Source organism: Alosa alosa, chromosome 18 (genome assembly GCF_017589495.1).
Source record: "Alosa alosa isolate M-15738 ecotype Scorff River chromosome 18, AALO_Geno_1.1, whole genome shotgun sequence".
NCBI lineage: Eukaryota > Metazoa > Chordata > Actinopteri > Clupeiformes > Clupeidae > Alosa > Alosa alosa.
Window position 1 is genome coordinate 19,649,833 of NC_063206.1, and position 22,759 is coordinate 19,672,591.

Here is a 22,759-nt window from a genome sequence, read left to right on the forward strand (position 1 = left end):
TCCCACCCCAACCCCACACACAACATTCCAAAAAATGGAAATATTCACCTTTTTTCTTTTAAATATGTACACACACCATTACACCTTCAATAAATGTTAGAGCAATTTCAGCCCTTGTCATTTCTGGGTGATCTGTTTTTCCTCCGCAGTAACAGTATGGAGGTAAGACATGAGAACGGTTCATGGGCCAAAAGTGAAGTTGTGATTTACAAAAACACCACAAGAATAACCAGGGAGTCTAATGGGCTGGAGAGGGATTCCCCGTGAACACCACCTGAAAACAAGGTGATTACTTTTCAGTCCCTGTGACCTCTTAGGGTTACCAATTAAGTAGAAAATCAAATTTCAATAGAATATGCACAGGAATGAAGGAGGTGGAAGACCACTTGGCAGTCTGACTGGGCAAAGACGCCCCACTCCTGGGTATGAAATCCACTTCACCGTTCGTGTGCCTTTCTTTCAAAACCAAAATAAAAGTCAAGGAGGCCAAGAGTATGTGGCAAAATAAGATATTTTGACCAAAGTGCTTCATCTTCATTTTAAATCTTGAAAACAATCCACCTAATTATGTAAAACATGGAAATGCTGCCACGGGAGGCCTCGTCTCTTCTGTGATGGTCCCATGCCTACCATGGCACCAGTCACTATGGAGACATCTGTCCTCACTTTGGCAACTGTGTTACTGGACACAAACTGAGAGAAGATCAATACAGACAGCAAAACATCTCTAGACATTTAGGTTATATTACAGGACCAACATATCGAATTAAAAGCTTCACTGCATTAAAAAGTTATTGGCTGCTGGTCTATTTGGAAGCTCTTCATAGTATACATTTAGAGCAAATAATCCGAATTGGACAGGTTGGTCAAAGTTAGGAGCAGGTCTACCTCTATAGTTGGTTTTCCTGACAACCAAGATATCCCACAAGCTTTCCTCCATCTAGCTTCACTTGTCATCAAAGTTCCAGAAAAAAAAAAAATGTATCCCATTACATGAACATATGGGAGAAGGCAACAGGCCTAAAGGCAATTCTGTGCTCAAGCAAAACCATCACAGAGCCACTCTTGATATCAAAAGTATGGATGGTTTGAGACCACACTGCTTTCATGGCACTGCTATACTGGTCCATATATGAATAGTTGTTTCAGGACCGGCGAGCCTCTAATGTCCATACATTTGACCTTCATGTGTGAGGACCTCACAAGGTCACCATCACCCCTGGGCGGGGAGCAGAGAAGCCCACTGACTCCCAACATAGGTTACACAGCTGATGTCTATCACTTACTGGCCATGCTGTTTAAATACACCATGATGTGCTTAGTTGGTGAGAGTAGTTCCAAGAAAAGGCTGGAATACGAGTGGACAGATATAATCTGGCTCAGGCACGCTAAGGGCCTCTGGGGTCCTGCAAAGGCCAAGTCTGTATGAGATTCAGGAGGGCCTTGCTCTTCACAGCCTCACGTCTAGGGGTTTACTCCTGTTACTTTCTCTCTCATTCAGGCACACATTCCTCTCATGCTCACTCACTAACTTACACCCTCACGTACAAAGCACTCGCAACAAAATTCAGATTCAGTCCACCATGTCTCTCTCACACACACACACAAACGAACGTAGAGGGAGACCGATAATGGTGGTTCAGCCTCAACCATCTGAGCATGCATAGTACAAGTGCCCTTCATTTCCAAAGGATACTGGAGAGTCATCCCTCTCCAGCCCAAAGGAACACTGCACCTCCCCTTCAAGCCCCACCCTCTACCAGAGTTCCGAGTGCCTGAGCAAAGGGTTTAAGTGAAAGGGGAAAAAAGGTTCACTTAAGCAACAGCATTCTACAGAAACCTTCAGTGCACAACTTCAGAATAGGCTACCTTGGTTAAAATCTTATTGTTGAGGTGAACTACAAGAAAAAGAAAAACACAAGGAAAGCAAAGTAACCACTGAGTCTTGAAAGATTGCAGACATATTGAAGGCCTTTGTTTGACACTGTCTGTGCTCTTCCTTCCAACACCATTCCTTTTAAGATGTCTTCCCTCACGCTCTTCTAAGACCACATTCCAGAGGCTCATAAGCTTCTCCCCATAATGATGATGTCTTTGGGAAAGCCTTCCATCTTGGCCACCTCGAAGCAGCCCAGTTTGCTGTAAAAGTCCAACATCCTCTTATCCATCTGTCTCACTTCACAGAAGGCACCGTGAGAGCCTGGGGAAAACAAAAACAAAGGAGAAAATAAGGAAAGAGGGGGGTTAGGAGGGGGAGCATACCAGTGAGCATATGAGACAGTGCGAGATAACAATGGTGCGAAAAGATCAGGTGATACAAGTGAGGGTGTGTGAGAGAGAGACAAGGGAGAGAGAGAGAGAGAGAGAGAGAGAGAGAGATCAGGTGAAGGAAACCGCCCTCGTGGGCCTTTTCTCATAAAAGCTTTTAGTGAAGTAGGTGAGGAGGTGAAGGTCACTTAAGTTGAAGAGTCGGAAATTCAACACCCAATCAAAAATGAGAAAAACATGGAGAATGAAAAAAAAAAAAACCTGCTAGAGGCTGGCTGTTTTTAGTGAGGAGAAGGGACCACACACAGATCAAACCCCACGACAGCACTTGACTGCGAGCCATGTTTTCCCAGGTCCAGTAGCCAGGCCCTCTTTTTTTCCCTGTGGCTCCCGCTGCTCCCGCTCCTTCTAACTCCCCCCCATCACTCGCTCACATTAAACAGTGATTATCCACATGGTGGCATTCATGGGGAGCTGGAGATTTACCATTCTGATGGCCAACAGTCATGCCTGAGAGATCTCGCCCTCTGAGGGTCAGTCTCAACCTCACCTCTCCTATTCCTCATGCCATTGGCTTAGAGGGTGGATTACACTACTCAGCAAGACATTCATCCTTTTTCAAAGACTTAATAGTGTCTAATAGTGAAGAATTGATGAAGACCTGCCACTGTTATAATGCAGTCATAAGAGTGCAGCAATATGGGTTTCAAAATGGTCTACCTTCTTGTTGTGGTGGATTTATATTTATGGTTATAAAATGTCAACCAAATGTCAGAATTGGCATAAGCTGGTGTTAAACACATAGTAGAGGCATAACCACTACTTAAATATTGAAATAATATGTAACTACTACTGACTAGCTTTAAAAACAAAGAAACTCAAAAACACAGTAACAGCTGATCCAATGACTGGACTGGTATGCCCCTGTAAAACGTACCATTGGCTTTCAGTGAGGAAAGAAGGCATCCCATCATGCTTTTGGCCACGCTGGGGTCAGTGACCTTAGCATGGATGTCAACCTTTATGAGAGATGGAAAGTTCCCAAGGAAGGACTCAGGCAGACCCTCCTCCTCCTCATGGAAGCTCAGGATCATTTTCTACAACAGGAAAAGTGATGTTAGTTCAATATAACAGGGCATGGTGACGATATGGCCGTGAGACACTAGAATTCTGAGAATAGTGACTAACTTGGCATACTGGAAGTTATTACAACAGTATGAGGAACACACGCACACACACACACACACACACACAAACGCTTACCTCAGCCTCAGAAAGCTCTTTGTCACCCTCGGGCTTGGTGTACTTCTCCTGCATGCAGGGGATCCAGCTGACTTTGCACTTCTTGACAAAGGGCTTGACATCCATAGTACCCAAAGCATAGCCACAGATCCCCTCCTCATCCTCCAGCACAAAGCCGTAGTCTGGGCTCAGACTCAGGAAACCACCCACTAACCTGAAGTGGAATTGAACACAGAATATTACATTCATACTGAAACATTTATATAACAGATGGTAAACATGCAGGAAGCCAAAACCACCTGATTTTTTTTTGTCATCCACCAAATTAATTCCTCTGGACTTACCGATCTCCAATCAGATCTGGGTCTTGATCTGAGAATGGCATTTCATCACAGCCTTCAGTGTACATCTCTCTGCAGATCTGGTAAATAGATGCCTGAGGAAAAAAAAATAAATAAAAAAAAATCACAGCAAGAATTAACAGTGAAACTAAACAAAATGAAAAAATAATGAGACCTACAAACTGCTACAATCTACCTCACACAACTGGATTAAAAATGTGTTTATAAACACGTAAAATATGTCTTGTCTCCACCGTGGGATAGTGGGAAACGTAATTTCGATCTCTTTGTATGTCTTGACATGTGAAGAAATTGACAATAAAGCAGACTTTGACTTCATGCATAAAGAGAGCCTAAATAAAGTTAACGCTATTCGGGGGGCCTTGGCATAGAAAAGTTTGCTGGTTTAATCTACGGCAAGGTTTCTGTAGATATATTATACACTTAAATGTTCGGTCACAAATTTTCACAGCACATGACCAAAAAGTATGAATGGTCTTGGGCTTCACAGCATCCTTTAAGGAGGACACTGAGCATGGCTTAACTAGATCAATGATGTCTGCAGTGGAAGCCCTCAGTGGGTATGCCATGCAGGTGGTGTGTGTGTGTGTGTGTGACTGCTTATTCAGCAAAACGGATCAGTAACATGGCAGATTAACCTCAAAGCACTGAGAAACTGGGACACTTCAACTGGGAATAGGAATTAGCTCCCAGCCACTGAACTCCACTGGCTTCAGAGAGCAGTGATTGACTAAGAGCATTCCTCTGGCACACCATGGCTGAAGGAAGACAGCAAGAAAAGTGACGTCCACTTTGCCCTCTCTTTACCGTGAATAATCACTCTCAGAAACTCATGGAAGAGGCTGCAATGTACTCCGAGAGAGAAAGGGGGATGGGGAAGGGAGAGAAAGAAACAGATGGAAAGTGACAGAAAGAAAGGGGGAAGCTACTGACCTCATCTTTGGGGTAGTATGGCCGTATGGAATAGATTTTGGAGGTGGGCATGGATGGTGGAGGCTGGTAGAAAAGATCGTTTGCCCCATCTATTGGCAACAATCGCTGTGGAAACGCAGAAAGCAGAGCATTCAGTGCTTCTTCAAAGGAGGGTGGTCCAGTCGACCTCAGATTCCTGTCAGTGAGGCCACTGAGTGAGTTCCCTCACCTCTGTTGGTCCAATGTAGAGCAGCACAACTAGGCTAACTAACAAAGGTGCCAAAACACTGGCTTCTCTACACAAACAGGACAATTATCAATCTCAACCTGCCTGTTGTGATGGCTCTTCCACTGCCAGCAGAGGGGAGACACTCAACTTTTTTTTTTTTTTTACACACTCGTTTTTTCTTTTTGTGCTTTCATTTACATAGCACTGTGAAGCGGCGCACATTTCAAACACAAAGAAAAATGGTTGAGGGGGGGAAACAAAAGCAAAGCAAAAACAAAAACAAAAACAACATGTGAGGTACTTGAGGCTTGGTCTGAGAAAGGCTTGACTGACTTGAGGAGATGCTCCTTTTCCGTGCTAAAGGCGTTCGCTGCGCGGTTTGACACTCCTGTTGAGAAAAGTCATAGCGCAGCGCACACAAGGAAAAGCCCCAGGAACAAAACCCAGACAGTAAAGGCAAAGTCCAAAAGGACATCTCCAACACAAATAATAGACATAGTAGAACATAATAGACTCAATTGAATAATTTACTCATTGCCATTATTAGTACAATATAGTAATGTATACGTTTGTTCATGGAGCTTTTTTTTGCACAGGCGATCTCGCATGCGATCACGCAGGCGCAGGGGAACTGCAAAGGGGCAAGCGCGGGGGGGTGGGGGTATATTATTATAATGATTGCTTTTATTACTTTTTTAAAATGCTGTGCTCCTGTAAAGAAATGAGATGTCATGAAGAACCAAAAAGAAGATAACCCCTAAAGCAGAGTTTTGCGCGTATGGGGTCGCAGGCGCGGGCGCAGGGGGAAAAGCAGCATCTCCATGGAGCCAGCAGCTGTAAGAGACTCAAATGTTGTCATCAGTTCATATCATACACACCTTCATCGCACAGGCCCCTGTGGCTCCCCTTTCCATGTCAAAACTGAGCCCTGGGTCACCTCTCTGTTCTGCTACTGACATTAGTCTTAGCAACAGTTTTCTTGTCTTAGGCAGTTTTAGTGTTTCTACAAATGACCCGAAGTAGAGAGTGCTATATCTCAGCTGACCTTCAACAGACCAAACTCTTCCCATTTCAGCTCCACGCCAGTATATCAACCAAAACTAAAAAAAAAAAAAAATATTCTACAACTTGTTTTTTTAAAAAAAAAAAAACAATTGGCTGTGAATTCAATAGCGGATACCTGGAACTCTCCTGCTAGACCTCCCCTAAAGGCCCATGGCTCTGGGTCTCCACTTAAGAACTGTGCAGAGGACTGACTACGACACCCTGTGGGGATCACATCCAAGCGGAGAGCATTACGTGAGGGGGGAGCTCGCTGACGACATGAGGGGGTCGGTGGGGAAAGGGGTTGGGGAGAGGGGGAAAGGGATGAGGTGTCTACCTCCAAATCAAAAGGAAAGGATTTCTTATTTTTATTCTTTTTTCTCCCTTTTCCCACTGAATATGTAAAACAAAGAAAATAACAAAAATGGGAAAAAGCGTTTAAATGGCTTCATTAGATATTACAAATTATTTCAACCTTGTGGCCCAGGGACTGAAGCAGCTAGTGCATTAGGGAGGGCGGATTGCAATGGGGGTCCATTATGTTTGTTAAAATGGAGTTTTAGAGAAATTTAAGAAAAATATTAAAATGCAAGGTGATTGTAATATCTATTGATTGTCGAGAGGTCAGGGTAGGACTTGCCATCTTGGCGCTAAAGGGCAATCTAGATACTGCCATTTAAAACTCTGCACTAGCAGAACCAAAATTAAGATAGTCCTTCATTCAGAAGTTCCTGGGATTAGGTGACCCCACCTAGGTGTAATTGAGAGACTAATACCCTGTGTCTGCCACGATGCTACAGGCAGAGAGGGTAGGGGCGTTGGGGTGAGTGGAGAAGCTTTAGCTGATTAAGCCCCTTTTAAGTGGCCACGTCTTCTCTGAAGTCACATTTCTGTCCATCTGTCTTGTCACATCACCTACAAGCGCTGTGCACGCACACCCAAAGCAAAAACATGTGGGCCTAATAGTGGCCGTACAGAACACCCCACCCTCTCCACATAATAACCCCTTTTTCTGGCCGAGTACGAGCAGAAAATCCCTCAAATCCCATTAGGTGGAAGGAGCAGCAGAGCTGCTGGGGGAAATAAGCCAACAATTCCCCCACATGTAAACGAGGGCACCTTCAGACGGAAGAAATCTCCCAAAATGGCTGCCGTCGAGCGCGGGTGACGAGCACTTCAAAGGTCATGCAACAAGACAAATGCCAGCGCAGGCAAGGGAGTCTGTGCCGTCCTGCTGCCTAGCCGCCAGCTCTAGACAATTTTGTAAAACCTCACATTGAATAGAACATAGAATCTCTATGCACACATCCTGTAAAAAGGGGCAGGCCAGACCCAGCTACAGAGGCACCACTGGAGAGGAATTCACATCAGGGCTGATTGTTTGCTGTTACACGTACAAATGTTAACCTTCGGGGAAACAAATGAGCCAAGCAAGGCGAGTCCCAAATTACTCTGACCAAATTTGTAGATTTACATAGATTCATACTGAATTGTTATAAGAACAATGCATGAATCCCTATCCGAGTGTATAAACAGCAGCACTGATGAAGCATGTGAGAGTGCAGGGTGGTGAGTTCCTTGGTGGTGGTGCCCTGTGTGTCAGGACTGGCCCAACAGCCCCCTGGGCTAGAAACAGACACAGGGTTAGAGGGGCGGTTAGAGAGAATGCCGTGATCGCGCTCATCGCTTGCCCGCTCGCTTAGAAAAACAACATCAGGCCTCGCCAGCGCTGCGCAAAATGTGACTTCAGAAACAAAACAGCCTGCCCTTTTGTCGTCACACACAAATAAATAAGCTAACTAAAACAAACAAAATTTAAATCTGATTCCATTTCGTTTTTTTTCCGTTACATTAGACTAATCGAACGCAATTAAAGGAAAAGAAAACAAAAACAAAAACAGAAACGAATCCGACGAGCGAAAAGGACCCCAAAGGACCCAAAGAGATTAGAGCGGTCAGCAGTGTGCACACATCGGCCACTGTCGCTCCAGTAGCAGTAGAAACTGGTGGAGAGGATTCTTCTATCTGTTCATAGTGGAGGGACAAGACAATAGAAGAGGAGGTTAGAGGGTGTTTCAAACACATCACCAGTGAGGTGCTGACCACCTGCCACCTGCACTGCCACCAGGGGGAGGGGGCTGCCAGTCGCAGGGAGGGGACCAATGTCCTAACCACACCCACACACACACACACACACACACACTCGCTCTCATTCTCTCTCTTTTTCTCTCGCTCACACACACACACACTCTCACACAGCTACTGCATCCTCTCATATCCCTTACGCATACTAATGGTACTGCAACAGCAACAGCAGGTAACTAATGGTGACTCAGAGCCACAGCTTACTGCCATCTGATGACGGGTTCATTAACACAGAAAATAAGTCTGTTACATACAATGTCTGTTAATACAGATGTAATGTTTCTTTCTCTTCCCTTTAGAAGGAAGATTGGCTGGGGCCACAGATGGCCTGCATTAATGTGGCCAGGACCACACAGTGAATCACATATTTGATATTTGGGGTCCCACATTCTCAACTATATTTTATATGAGAGAGAGAGAGAGAGAGAGAGAGAGAGAGAGAGAGAGAGAGAGACAGACAGAGAGAGAGAGAGGTGGGACATGGTACAGAGCTGTAAGTGAGGTGGAAAGGGAGAGACAGACAGAGCAGGGAGATAGATGGAAGGACAAAGAGAAGAGAAAGGGAGGAAGACAGACAGACACAGAGAGAGACGTAGAGAAAGAAAGAAAGAGAAAGAGAGAGCACTAAAGATGGTTTTTGTGTAGCTTGAGCCAGCTTGGGTTGCTGCCTGCTGTGCACAGTGAGTCCGCAGCTCGACCATAGAGCCGCTCAGAAACCTGTGAATGAAACATGGTTACCAGGGTAACCCAGGCCATGCTGGTGCTTCTGTTTAGGTCAACGGGCTTCCATGCAGCACAAGTCTGTTCAGTCTGGACCAGTCACTCCAACTAAAACCCCGTGCCAGAGCCAACCTCTATGTGTGCAGCATGCATCTGTGCTGGCTGTGTTGATGGAGAGAGAGGGATCTGTGTGCGTCTATTGCATGGGATAAAGGTTTTCTTGACTATGTTTCAGTGTGAGAATAAGAGTGAAGGGTAAACACATCTGAATGCCTGTTTACTGAATGCCAAGTATCATAGCATAGTGACTATGTGTTGTTGCAAAGTGAGTTTGGGTTCAGTTCGAGTGATGGGTCCACAGAGCTTGTGTGTGGAGCAGAGAGTAGAGTCTGTAAAAAGATAGCTTAGAAAAACATATGTGCTATCTATCTGCCACACATCTGCAGTCCTACGCAGCTGGGCTTCAAGCTTTTATCGGCCAATTGGGCTTCCTCATCTTGGCACCAGAATAGCCTTCATTAGCCAGCCGCCTTGCTCGCATGCGCGCTAGAGGGCTTGGAGCCCATCACCCCTCCCCACCTGTCCGTGGGGGGAGACGGACGGCAGCAGGTGCTACTGGGTGAAACGCAGCAGGTCATGTTACTGTCACGTTGCTAAGGACGCACAGCAAGCAGCAGAGCCCACGCACGGCATGCTAGCCACCGCTTCCAATTAGCATTGTCGTGGGACGGTAATTAGCCTGATCAGGGGGTGAAATGAATGCTAGGGGGGGGGGTTTCTTTCCTTGCTCTGGGGGGTGGGAGGGCAGGTTGAATGTTGGGGCAATACAGATGGCATTCAGTCAGCAGAAAGAAAACAACAGCATTTACACAGTAAATGAACAGTAGAGTTCAAATCAAAAAAAGAGTGCACTGAATAGGGGCCTGTGGCACCTGAGTTGTTTAAGTGTGTGTGTGTGTGTGTTTGTGTGGTGGTGGTGTGTGTGTGTGTGTGTGTGTGTGTGTGTGGGGGGGTTGTATGTATGATGTTTCTGTCTTATGGGAAGAGATGGAAACTGTAGTGCTGAAGTGCTGAGATCTGATGCTACCTGAGGCTAATAATACCTCATGACCATCTGTTGAGGACTACACCTTCATCTGTATCTGTGTGTTTGTGCATGTGTCTGTGCAAGCTTATATGTTTGTATGTACGGTAGTACATGGTCTCAGTGTTTACAGATATTTCACTATGATGGCTGTACGCAGGACTGAATGAAATGCAATGCAAAAGGCATCACTATCAATTTCCATTGGTAATTCCGCTAGGACTACTTATTTACTTTCTCTCTCATATAGGTGTACTTGGGACAGGGGATGGGACTGCTCTTGGTGTTGATGTTTGTGTTAAGAGGTTCAGTCGCAGACCTGCGCATCTCTGGCCCATACATACCTAGCCACTGCACAAAAGACTTCACCATAGAGATGATGCTCTTGATGTCCCAGATGTAGGGGTACAGGTCGTACAGGATGGTCCGGTTCGCCGAGTTGGAGAGGCGCGTGAACATCTGGATGACGGAGCAGCACATCTCCTCGAACTTCTCCGCTCGGTTCTTCCACTCCTGAGCCTAAAAACACCACACGGCGAGGGAGCCACAATTAGAAAAATCACTAATTCCCACTGATTAAAATAATCATTAACACTTGATACAAAGGTGCAAAAACAATTGATGAAAATTTCGCTGTCTGCTTCTATCCCACTATCTCACTTTTTCCTCCGATCTGATCTATTCTAACCCGAGTACCAGCACCCCCATATGGTGGATATGTGAACTGTATAGCCACCATTTTGTTTGAGTTTCAGCTCAATGCTAGAGGGAAGCCCTGTTTATTTGTTGCACCACTGGCCCAGGACAATCTCTGCTACTTCCTGACTCAGTCTCCACAGCTCTACTCAAACACATCTGACTCCAGGCCAGTAGAGGCAGACATGTGACTCTCCTGTTGGCAAAATGCTTGAGGGTGTGCCCCCCCCCCCCCTCACCTTCTCTGGGTCCTTGTCCTCAGAGTTGACGCTGACAATGCTGCTGTTGGCACGCAGCCAGTTGAACTCCTTGAGCATGTGCGCGGCCTTGGGCCCGTGCTCGTAGGGAAGATAGAAGAGCTCGGCCAGTAGTGTCAGGTCGTCCAAGGTGAGCGGCTCGGCCGTGTAGAGCGGCTTCTCATTTGGGCCTGGCACGAAGGCCGGCTCCTTGGCCTGGCTCATCATCAGCAGCTGCTGCTGTTGCTGTTGCTGTTGTTGTTGCTGCTGTAGCTGCAGCAGCTGCTGCTGCTGCTCGTCCGTCTGCATGGGCGCGATGTCGCTGCCTGAGTCTTCCTGCACGGACATCTCGGGCGACTTGGACTCGCCCAGGCTCTCCTTGTCCGTGTCCATGGGCCGCAGCTCCTCGGTCGTCATCTTGGCTTGGACAATCTCCGTCAGGATCTGGCTCACGTCCTCCGCCTCGGCGGCCACCTCCTCAGCCTCCGTCTCTGCCTCATCCTGCTTCTCGGCTGCCGTCTCCATGGGCTCCTCGTCCGACTCTTTCTTCGCCTCCTCTTCCTCCACCTCCTCGTCCTCCTTGCCCAGTGGGAGCGGCTCGGGGGCCAGAGCCGCTGGGGCGGGACTCATGATGGGCTGCTGGAAGATGGTGGTGACTGTGGTGGTGGCACCGATCCCCGGGCTGCCCAGGGAGGAGATATCAATGGCCGTGCTATTGGCTCCACTGTGGGGTACCTGCCGACCTGTGAGGACAGATATCAGTTACTGTAAGGGCGAGGCTGCAAAGCAAGACCAGGAGCGGTTCTGTCAGAAAGTGTCTAGAATAAAACCATGACAAAGCAGTACTGAAAGGAGGAAGGAAAAGAACAATCACTAAATCCAAAGCAGAAATAAATGTACTACTGTACCAAACCTATAAAAGTCATTACACAATTATGCAGCTTTTCATCTTGTGAGCTTCTGTTCAAAAAGCACTCTGAGGAAGAAAAAAAAAGTGGCCACCACAAATGTGAGAATAAGATTGTAGACTTGAGAGGGCTAAGGGGGCTGTGCAGGGAACTCACTGTTATATTGATGGGGCACCCCAAATTCGCTCAGCCACTCGCTGAGGGCCATCTTCAGGGCCAGCTGGGGACTGTAGAGCATGTCCGTCTCCAGCTCCTCATCACTCCCCTCGTTCTCCAGCTTGATCTGGATGGAAACTGTGCTGTCCTCACTGTCCGCTGTGGAAATGGAGGAAATAGCACAATAGTGTGAAACGCCATTACGGTATCTTAATGCACATATGAATTCACTGGTGTTCCACACTCTGTCAATGCATCATGCATGAAGCTATGGAGTTAAAACTTTCTTGGTGGCTTGGTACATTAACTTAGCTAAAAGCCAAAGTGCTTTAATTTGAGATAACATTACTACCAAATTACCAACATTACACAAACTAGTTTGAGCTACTTTGGCACTTACTCATGACAACGTCTTTCCGCACACCGTTCATGTTGGACTTGTACCACGTGGCCAAGGTGTGGATGGCCACATAGTTGGACTCGAATTCACAGTTGGGGTTGGTGAGGACGCCCTTCAGGCGGGGGATGAGCTCTGTAGACCGGCCTTTGTAGGGGCCCAAAAACAGCCTTTTTTGGTCATAGTCATTAGCGTGGATGTTGTCCCAGATGACTGGTGCCCTCTTCAAGATCTTGGACACCTCTTCAATAGACTCAACCGTTATGTCTTTGGACACAACCTTAGGGCCTATAATAAGAGTACAACTGATTAGCTCTACAATATCTGAATTGACAGGTTGTTACAACAATATTGTATTGAATGGTCAAAGACAGGGAAGTCGCAGAAAACTAGGGGTGTAAAGGTACGCATATTCGTACCGAAGCGTTTAGGTACAGACCGTTCAATACAGATGTGTACCGAATGTACCAAATGCAGTCTTTAACAGTAAGAAACAGTAGGCTTTTTTTGCTTGCAGACCCTGTTTCAAATTCCAGTTCCCACACAAACATATTAAGCGGCGGACCAAATGTCAGTTTAATCAATTAACGTCAAAAAACATTTGACATCTTTTCAAAATACTATTCCCGTTGCACATCAGCAATATTGTCCGTAAATGTTGGGTTAGCGGTACCTACAGGCCTACTGTACAGAACATTAACTGAACAGTGACTTCAAAACCGGGGTACATGCGGAACTGTGATTTTTGTGTACCGTTACACCCCTACAGAGAACTGTACAATGTCCTCACCTGTCCACAGCACTTCAACGCCAGGAAGCAGTTTCTCTCCAATGGTGCGGAGGTATGGTGACTGGGCCACATTTGGATAGCAAAAGGTCCCACAATATTCTAAAAAGACACCACAACAAACAAAATAGTCAATATAGACCCTTTCAACAAGAAAAACAAAAACAATGCTTGAACGTTCTATTTTGTTCCTAATCTACTTCTGCTTCATTAAGATAACATGGAATGTTAAAACGGAAGCCTTGTGGGAACAACTATGATGCTGATAATGGAACTCTCTTGAAACGGTCAATACATGTGAACATTAGATTATTTGCCTATTTTTAAGTAATTTGTAGTGTGCTACCCTAGTGTCACAGAAAGCAATGCTTCATTAATTGGTCTCTCTCAAACTAGATAAGTTGTGCTATCTTACCAGTAGGACAAAATAAAAATGTTTCCGGCTCTCCCAGATACTGGAAGATCTCATTGGTGATTGACACCTGGGCGTGTGCAAAAGAGCTGAACACTTCCTTGTCTGCTGGGCAGATGTTGTGGTCGATGTCATCAAAAAGTAAGGCAAAAGACTTGCACCCAAAGTGAGTAACCTGAATGGGATTTAACATCAAAACAAAACAAAAACAGTTTAACTCCATTAGTGACATACCCAGATACATAGAACATATTCCTGTATGTATTGACAGCACATATACATTCACTAACAAAAAAGTTACAGGGACTTACATACTGCCTGCCTGCTGATGCATTACATTTATTTGCTTTTTTTATTTATTTAGCAGACGCTTCTATCCAAGCGACTTACATTATGTCAATTATATTTCAAGGGCCACTGTCCCTGGAGCAGCTTAAGTGCCTTGTTCAGGGGCACAACAGGGAAAACTGGGAATTGAACCCACAACATTTTTTAGGCTACTAGGCACTATGCTACCACTGTATTGTATTGTATTAAGAACTTTGTAGACAGATGCCATTAAGTATCATCATCATCTATGCAACATCTATAATATTATTTAGGGACAGCAGTATTTCTGGCCAATCACGTTTCTCACCTGGTCGAGCTTCCTCTTTAGCGTGGTCACCTCCTTCTGATTGGAGAAGGTGATATCCAGGCCAGGGGACAAGGCATAGATGAACTCAATCCCATATTCCTTTGCTGCGCTGATCAAGGTCATAAGTTGCTCTGAAAAGGATTAATCCATATGATGCATTTACATTTGTCATGTAATTTAGCCTGCAAATGTGCTTATAAGAATATGAAGTAAGTACTGTTTCATCCGAGTTCTTACCTGCCTCCTCAACTGAATACATTTCTCTCCAGAACATTCTATGTTTGTAGTCATCTTTTGGTGCATACAAGTATGTGTTCAACCCCCACTTCTGTAGCCTGTTCCATGGTACAGTGATGTGCGATCAGATTTGATTATGGAAAAATACATTTATCATTTAAGAATCTGGGGAAAAAGAAATAACAAGCAATACCTCCTGAAAAGCTCTTTTCTTTGTTCCATTGTCCATGGCCGCCCATAGAACCCTGGCAACAGAGAACAAACAACTGGTTCTTTTACACAGGTTACACTGCACATTCCAGCCACTACATCGCTTCCAACCTGCCGACATTTTGCTAAAAATATTGGTGAAACCATAGGCAGTAGAGGGTAAAACTGGCAACACCCACTGGCTCCCCCACTAGGCTGGCCTAGTTAACATTAGGTTACAGACACTAATACGACCGCATACCACCAAGAACTTATAGGTAATACAATCTGCAAATGACATAACATAAAGCCCATTACTGCAAATGCCACATTAGGATTAATAGTCGACCATCGAATACAAACGATGTCTAATGTGCATTTGCAAACCAACTCTCATAACAGCAATGCAATATAAAAAAATCAAATGTGATGGGAATGTGTGATTTGCCATCCAATGAAAAAGCGCCCCTTAAATATATATGTATTAAACACCCGGTTGGTGCCTTATCACCACGAGATTTACCCTATTTCTGCAAGGCAAGCTAGTAAACCAGTAAACGTTGGCGTTAGATCAGAATGTTAGCTAGCGATAGAGGGTCCACAACATCAAGCAATAGCAATCTATTGCAATAATGGTGCAATGGAAAACACAATACTCGTAGAATTTTAGTGGCATATTTAAATTAAAATGTATATTATTTTCTGCAAAATAAGACATGCACCGGGTGCATTTCCTCACCCTCGACGACTCCACTGGTGAATTTTCTCCGGCCTGTTCTCTCGACCCCGATAATGGGTCCTTCGACGGAGCCCGGAGCATCGACACAGGCTTCTACAGATCCCGGACTGGGACTTGCTTCATTCTCTGGTTGGGAAGCGTCCACTGTTTTATCTTTTTGAACCATTTCTATCGACTCCGTGTTTCCTGATATATTGTATGTCAGCTATGCTGCTATGCTTGCAAGAGGGACGTATTTGTGCAGGACACCAAATAGTAGGTTAGTAGGCCACCTCACGTCGACTTAAAAACGAACAAAGATGAAGCATAGCGACGTTACCCTGTTATCATCAAACCACAGCGACCACCGTATGATTGCCTAAATAATGCAAGATTATGGTGGGACCGTTAAAAGAAAGGCACACACCAAATCTGTCAAAATACTAATAGGAATAGACTACACTGGTAATAACGTTAACGTTTGCTAGCTCACGTTAGCAGGGTACTTAACGTTAAGTGTTAGCAACAGTCGTTCGGTGCCTTTAAAATGGCATAAATTACATATTGAAGACCAACACTATCTGTTGCGAAAAATATACCGATTTCACGCAATTTACATTACACGCTCATAACACAAGTATAACATCGGTTCCAACGCTTTCTTGAACTCCTCTATGCGAACATTTACTGTATTATCAGAGGTTTCTTCCTGTTTACACCTACTGCGCAAGCTCGACCATCTAGATTAAACCAGTCACAACCGGTTGCGATGAGTCAAAAACAAGCCCTCAGCAAAGACTTTAGAGAAACGTCAAGATCGCCTGCCCTTTTGTAAGCCTGATGCAATTCACCATGTCTTTAAAAAATCATACGGTACCACTCATGTGCTATAGTGTGATGCCTATTGTCATATATACTGTAAAATCGGCACGAAAAAGTCACCATGGTTGCAACTAGACTATTTCCAGCCATTGGATGAGAAAGGTAAATATGTATGCGAGTAGTGCCTCTTGTGTCTTTAGTTTCTCTGAATTGACGTCATTCAATGGAGTTTGATAAACCACGACAAAGCCTGAACGTTATCCATGTTCATATAGATCTATGATCCATGTTGCGCAAAAATAATGTTATGGTGAGAGAACACAGTCTGTCAAAGGGTCTGTCGAACTAACAGTCTATATAGTGGGCAGCTAACTACGACTCATCTGAACTCCTCTATCAGGCACTGGTCAAGGCAACCTTTGGCCAATTATTTACACAAATAACTAAACGAACTAAAGTAAATAATTATAATAATAATAATAAAACAAGTTAAAACTAGATGTGCTCCTGCCTGGTCAAAAAAGTCATGCACTCTTATACCCCCTTTAGCTTTGATTATAGCCTACAATTGTTTAAACAACCTGACATCTCAACATGTATTTCCATCCAAAGTGCTAGGCTATTCATTTTTTCACAAAGATGTTAAACAACAAGAATGTCGAACCTCTGTGTGGCTTCTCCAGGACAATGCACACCATACAGACTACCAATGAACGTTAGGACTCTGTGGTGGCCAATTTACTGTGTGAAGCGATTCCTCTTGCTTTTCTATCATTTGGGCTGGACTAATTTTTACATTGTCACCTGACTGGAACATGCATGTCTCATCTGGGAAGAAAATGAGAAAAATCATTGATGAGATTACCTGGTCGTGGTCAGGTTGTTACTTGACTTCATTTGATTGCCACATAACATTGCTGAGCCTAGATAGATAGAGATAGACAGATAGATACTTTATTGATCCCCAAAGGGAAATTCAAGGACCTAGAAATTCAAGGCCTACACCTGGCCAATTGAGACAACCCAGATCATAAAACTGCCCACACAGGCTTACAGCTGTTCATGGAGCAATGTGCATCATGGGTGCCCTGACAACATGCCCATCAATCAGGCATAGGGTCATTAGATCACGTGACCTTCGCCATTACGCTTCCTAGCCAATTAAAAGTGGTTTATGACCACACACAGGTGTTGAGGTCCAGTCCTATGAGTATTGTTGCACTGTGTGTGTGTTGAAAAGCACCATCATGCATGGTACCCACTGAACAAACCTCTGGAACCGAGTAGAAATCATGATGAATTTGCCATCAAAGTCCTGACTTAAACCCCATTAAAGGTCTTCGGAATGTGCTGAAGATGACTCATGTGCAAACACTTATTGCTTCACTGAACATCACCAATCACTGCCATAGTAAAGGCCCATACGTAGATACACACTCAGCATTGTATGTGTGCAATAGTTGGAGGTGTGTGTAGATTTGAAGAAAAAGCAACAAAGCTTTGGAAATGTGTGTTGTAAGTTGTAAAAAAAAAACTGTAATACAAGATCCTGGCAATAAAAGCAACACAAACAAAATGTTGTGGGGTTGCACACGGTTATCCAAACAGTGCCATGGTAAATGCATGAGCTCAATGAGCCATAATGTGCTCTATTTCCGATAAATAATTAGTTGGAGACTTTTCACTGCTTCATGGAAAACCACATTAAAATACAGGATTATACAGGAAATACAGGATACAGGAAGGATTATTGGTGCTTCACTCCCCTCCCTGAAGGACATTTACACCACCTCACCCTATAGGCACCAAAATTGTGAGTGATGCAAGTCACCCCGCTCACAATCTGTTTGATCTACTGCCCCTCTGGGAAGAGGTACAGAAGCCCTGCGCCCCACACTACCAGACTCACCAACAGCTTCATACACCAAGCTGTAAGGATGCTGAACTCTCTCCCTCCTCTCCCCCCCTCCACCCCTCAGCTACATAACATCCTGGACATTGGACCAAAAATGGGCCTGCACTACTCCACTTGCACACTTGCACACTTGTACACTTTACAACTTGGTGTTGTTGTCCTGAAAACACAACACTTCTGCTGCTCTTACATAACTTGCACCACTATGCCACTTTTCTTTCTTACTTAGGTCAAACAGAACTACCCAAGCCTTTTATTGGCCTGACTTTGCACTAGTATTTTATTGACTGTCTATGCACAATTTCAACCAAATTTTGCTGCTCTTATTTTTTCATTATTATATGTGCCCTCTTATTTACTTATTTACTTACTTTTTTGTTTACTTGAATGTTATGTTTGTCTGTGGACCTAAATTGGTAAAATATGTCTAGTCTTCACCGTGGGATAGTGAGAAACGTAATTTCGATCTCTTTGTATGTCTGGAACATGTGAAGAAATTGACAATAAAGCTGACTTTGACTTTGACTTTGAGGATTCCTGAGCTGAGCATGTAGTCATATTGTTAAGGTAAACTAGATTTGGACATTCAGTATCTTAACTGTACATTTATAAACTGAGGTTTTACACATGGATGGGAAGTATTTATGATACATGTATTTAAAATACTTTTTTTTCGCCTCAGACAATTTTACAGGAATTCAGACAACTTACCAGTTTACAGTTAATTATTTTATATCCACTTGGCTTATAAAGAAAAAAAAAAACAATATAATATTGTACATTGATGCAATTAATAACATAATGACAATACTTTATAGGTGTGTATCTTAGTAGTTAAAAATACTGCCAAATATATTTGGTAAAACCAATACTTTTGGTGATGTGATGACATCCTAAGAGTGCAAAACAATGAATGTAGCCACTGACTGGTGTGATTTAGATGATCCAGTGCAAGATGAGTAACATGCAGGTTGCACACACAATACACTCCCTCTCACACCAACCTCAAGTTGCTTGATAACAACCCAATCAGAACACATGGAACCGGGTGTATTGTTGCCCTGCAACATTGCTCAAAAAGTTGCTTCATGTAGGCTATCACCTAAAGCAGTGGTTCTCAACCTTTTTTCAGTGATGTACCCCCTGTGAAATATTTTTTCAGCCAAGTACCCCCTAACCAGCGCAAAGCATTTTTAGTTGAGAAAAAAGACTTAAAAAATAGCACTTTGACATCAGTGTCTAATTTATTAAACTTTGGAACCATGACTCCATCCATAAACTTCAACCACGACTCCATCATTTGAGTTTTGACAGTGATTGACAGGTGATGGCAGGTGGCATGTGACAGGTTGGGTCGAACCATCCTGGTATGGGGGGGACTCTGGGTTTTTAGGATAATGAAATTGAATAGCCTACTGAAATATAAAATTAATTTTATGAACTTATATTTTCCTGAAATATTTATTAAATAATTGTTTTTAAAGTATTTTTCCATGGATTATTTCTTTTTAAATCTATGTCTATTTTAAACATAAGCTGTTTTTAGGGCATTTCACTACCTTTATTCATAAGGATTTATTCTGGTCATTGTAAGTGCCACACACACATATTGTATATTGTTTTTTCAGCAGAGTCTAGGCTATCCAGATCTGCCATGTATTAGTACTAGCATTGATTTTTAGAATTAAAATTAGAATTAAAATATAAAAAGCGTATTATAAAAATCCTTATATTTTGACATGTATCTCACCACAGCAAGCTCATAGCTCTACGTGCATTTCATGTGTGTGTAGGGCAGACTGTCCTGAATCTGGTAATAGCATTGCCATAGTGGAGGGATTCTCTGGGGCTGAGCAATTTACAGACATGTGGTGTGCGCCTTACAGAAATGCCATTTTTTTATTTAGCGATTAAAAATGACCTTTCTGCGCTCCATATCTGTGACACGAACTGATCTGACCTGACTTGATCCGAGTTTACGTGTGTGCCTATGTCAAAGTCAAAGTCAAAGTCAAAGTCAGCTTTATTGTCAATTTCTTCACATGTTCCAGACATACAAAGAGATCGAAATTACGTTTCTCACTATCCCACGGTGAAGACAAGACATATTTTGCCAATTTAGGTCCACAGACAAACATAACATTCAAGTAAACAAAAAAGTAAGTAAATAAGTAAATAAGAGGGCACATATAATAATGAAAAAATAAGAGAAGCAAAATTTGGTTGAAATTGTGCATAGACAGTCAATAAAATACTAGTGCAAAGTCAGGCCAATAAAAGGCTTGGGTAGTTCTGTTTGACCTAAGTAAGAAAGAAAGTGGCATAGTGGTGCAAGTTATGTAAGAGCAGCAGAAGTGTTGTGTTTTCAGGACAACAACACCAAATTGTAAAGTGTACAAGTGTGCAAGTGGAGTAGTGCAGGCGGCCATTTTGGGTCCAATGTCCAGGATGTTATGTAGCTGAGGGTGGAGGGGGGAGAGGAGGGAGAGAGTTCAGCATCCTTACAGCTTGGTGTATGAAGCTGTTGGTGAGTCTGGTAGTGCGGGAGCGCAGGCTTCTGTACCTCTTCCCAGAGGGCAGTAGATCAAACAGATTGTGAGCGGGGTGACTTGCATCACTCACAATTTTGGTCGCCTGGCGGGTGAGGTGGGTGGTGTAAATGTCCTTCAGGGAGGGGAGTGAAGCACCAATAATCCTTCCAGCTGTGTTCACTATGCGCTGCAGGGCTTTCCTGTTGTATTCAGTGCAGCTTCCGCCCCACACAGCGATACAGCTGGAGAGGATGCTCTCAATGGTGCCTCGGTAGAATGTGGTCATGATGGCTGGTGGAGCACTTGCTCGCCTGAGTTTCCAAGAGAGGAAGTACAGGCGGCGCTGAGCTCTCTTCGCCAGTGATGCAGTGTTGGTGGTCCAGGAGAGGTCTTCACTGATGTGCACCCCCAGGAATTTGGTGCTGCTCGCTCTTCCACCACAGCACCGTCGATGGTCAGTGGCAGGTGTTGGGTGTGACCTCTCCGGAAGTCAACAACAATCTCTTTGGTCTTGCTGACGCTCAGCAGGAGGTTGTTGTCCCTGCACCACGTGGTCAGATGGTCGACCTCCAACCTGTATTGAGTCTCGTAAGCCCTTAGTGATGAGACCCACCAGAGTTGTGTCGTCAGCAAATTTCACTATGTGATTGTTGCTGTAGGTTGCAGTGCAGTCATCGTCAGCAGGGTGAAGAGCAGCGGACTGAGCACGCAGCCTTGGGGGCCCCTGTGCTCAGTGTGATGCTGCTTGAGGTATTGTTGCCAACACGTACTACTTGGGGCCTCTGACAGAGGAAGTCCAGTAGCCAGTTGCAGAGGTAGGTACTGAGTCCCAGTTTGTCAAGTTTGCAGATGAGTTGTTGTGGTATTATGGTGTTGAATGCAGAACTGAAGTCTATAAACAGCTATGGTGTCTGCACTCATGATTCTCTACAACTTTTTACTGCATTGCCATGAACAAAGTAAAGGCAAAAAAGGTGTTTCTTTGCCGAACAAATTGGGATGCAATGTGAGCCTTGAATTGGATGCCATGCAGGAATTTGGTCTCAAAAGCGGATTATTAACATTCTTTGCCATAGAAATACACAATAGCGTTGGATTATAAACATGCTTTGCTACAAAAACAGACAAAAACGTGAGGTAAATCGAGCTATATGAAGTTATTATTTTGCCGTCACTTCGTCTGTTTTATAACCCAGAAGGATGTACTTGGTATCAAATGATAGATAGCTCTGTGTCTCCTCTCACCTGACATGCGTGGCATATCTATCCGATCACAGGTCCGCGAGTAATTCAAACGAGAGTAATGGGTGTGCAGCATTGGTTTTTGTACATGACGTTATTATATATACTTGCTATCAATGGATAGCCCTGTGTCTCCTCTTTCATCTGATATGCTTGCCATATCTATGGCGAGAGTAATGGGTGCGCAGGTGAACGCAGAGAATATGGTGCAATTTGATTCAATTTCATGTTTTTATTTTCATACTTTAACGTACAGACAAGTGCGTGGTCTTGTTGGAAAGCCCCACTTCTGCTCTGTCACGCAATATAGGTTTCATCTCGCTGTGATGAACAGTTGCGGAGCAATGTAACAGGGAAGAAAGGGTGTAATCGGGTTCTAAGGGTTAAAATCTCACGTACCCCCTGGAGTGCCTTCACGTAGGCCTACCCCTAGGGGTACGCGTACCCCCATTTGAGAACCACTGACCTAAAGCAATATATGAACGATGAAAAATCACATGTATGCCCCTTGGCGTCAATATCACAATTTAGCACTTACATGGAACCCAACTAGTTAAAAACCCACTAAAAGGGTAATGATCCTGATGAACAGTGTTACACAGTGCAATATCAAGCAATCTGAGCATGCATTGACAATAGATAAGAGACTTGTCTCCACTTTGTATCACTTGAGAAGTTCAGTTGTGACCTTTTTGCTCTCAAACACAGTCTACTTAAAACAGTCAGTGTATTGATGAAGGAATAGATTAAATAGACAGATCTGGAAGGTTTGCAAAGTGATTTCATGCTCCCTTTAAAGCAGATTCTTTTCAGACCAAGGACCACTTGACCAATAAAAAAAACCTCACAGACCACAAAAAAACAACAGCC

General features: G+C 44.0%; 1 protein-coding gene across 1 annotated transcript; it reads right to left on the reverse strand.

Moving 5' to 3' along the window:
• Window positions 1–11: 11 nt before the first annotated feature.
• Window positions 12–16,126, reverse strand: oga (O-GlcNAcase). The gene is made up of 16 exons (XM_048269532.1): window positions 15,401–16,126; window positions 14,666–14,717; window positions 14,473–14,570; window positions 14,236–14,366; window positions 13,602–13,773; window positions 13,190–13,288; window positions 12,403–12,687; window positions 12,003–12,161; window positions 10,942–11,681; window positions 10,351–10,525; window positions 6,194–6,279; window positions 4,806–4,910; window positions 3,855–3,946; window positions 3,532–3,724; window positions 3,206–3,365; window positions 12–2,200 (listed from the first exon to the last, which is right to left on the reverse strand). The coding sequence occupies exons 1-16, from the start codon at window positions 15,564–15,566 to the stop codon at window positions 2,064–2,066; spliced, it is 2,850 nt and encodes a 949-aa protein (XP_048125489.1). The 5' UTR covers window positions 15,567–16,126; the 3' UTR covers window positions 12–2,063.
• Between the last annotated feature and the right edge of the window lie 6,633 nt (window positions 16,127–22,759).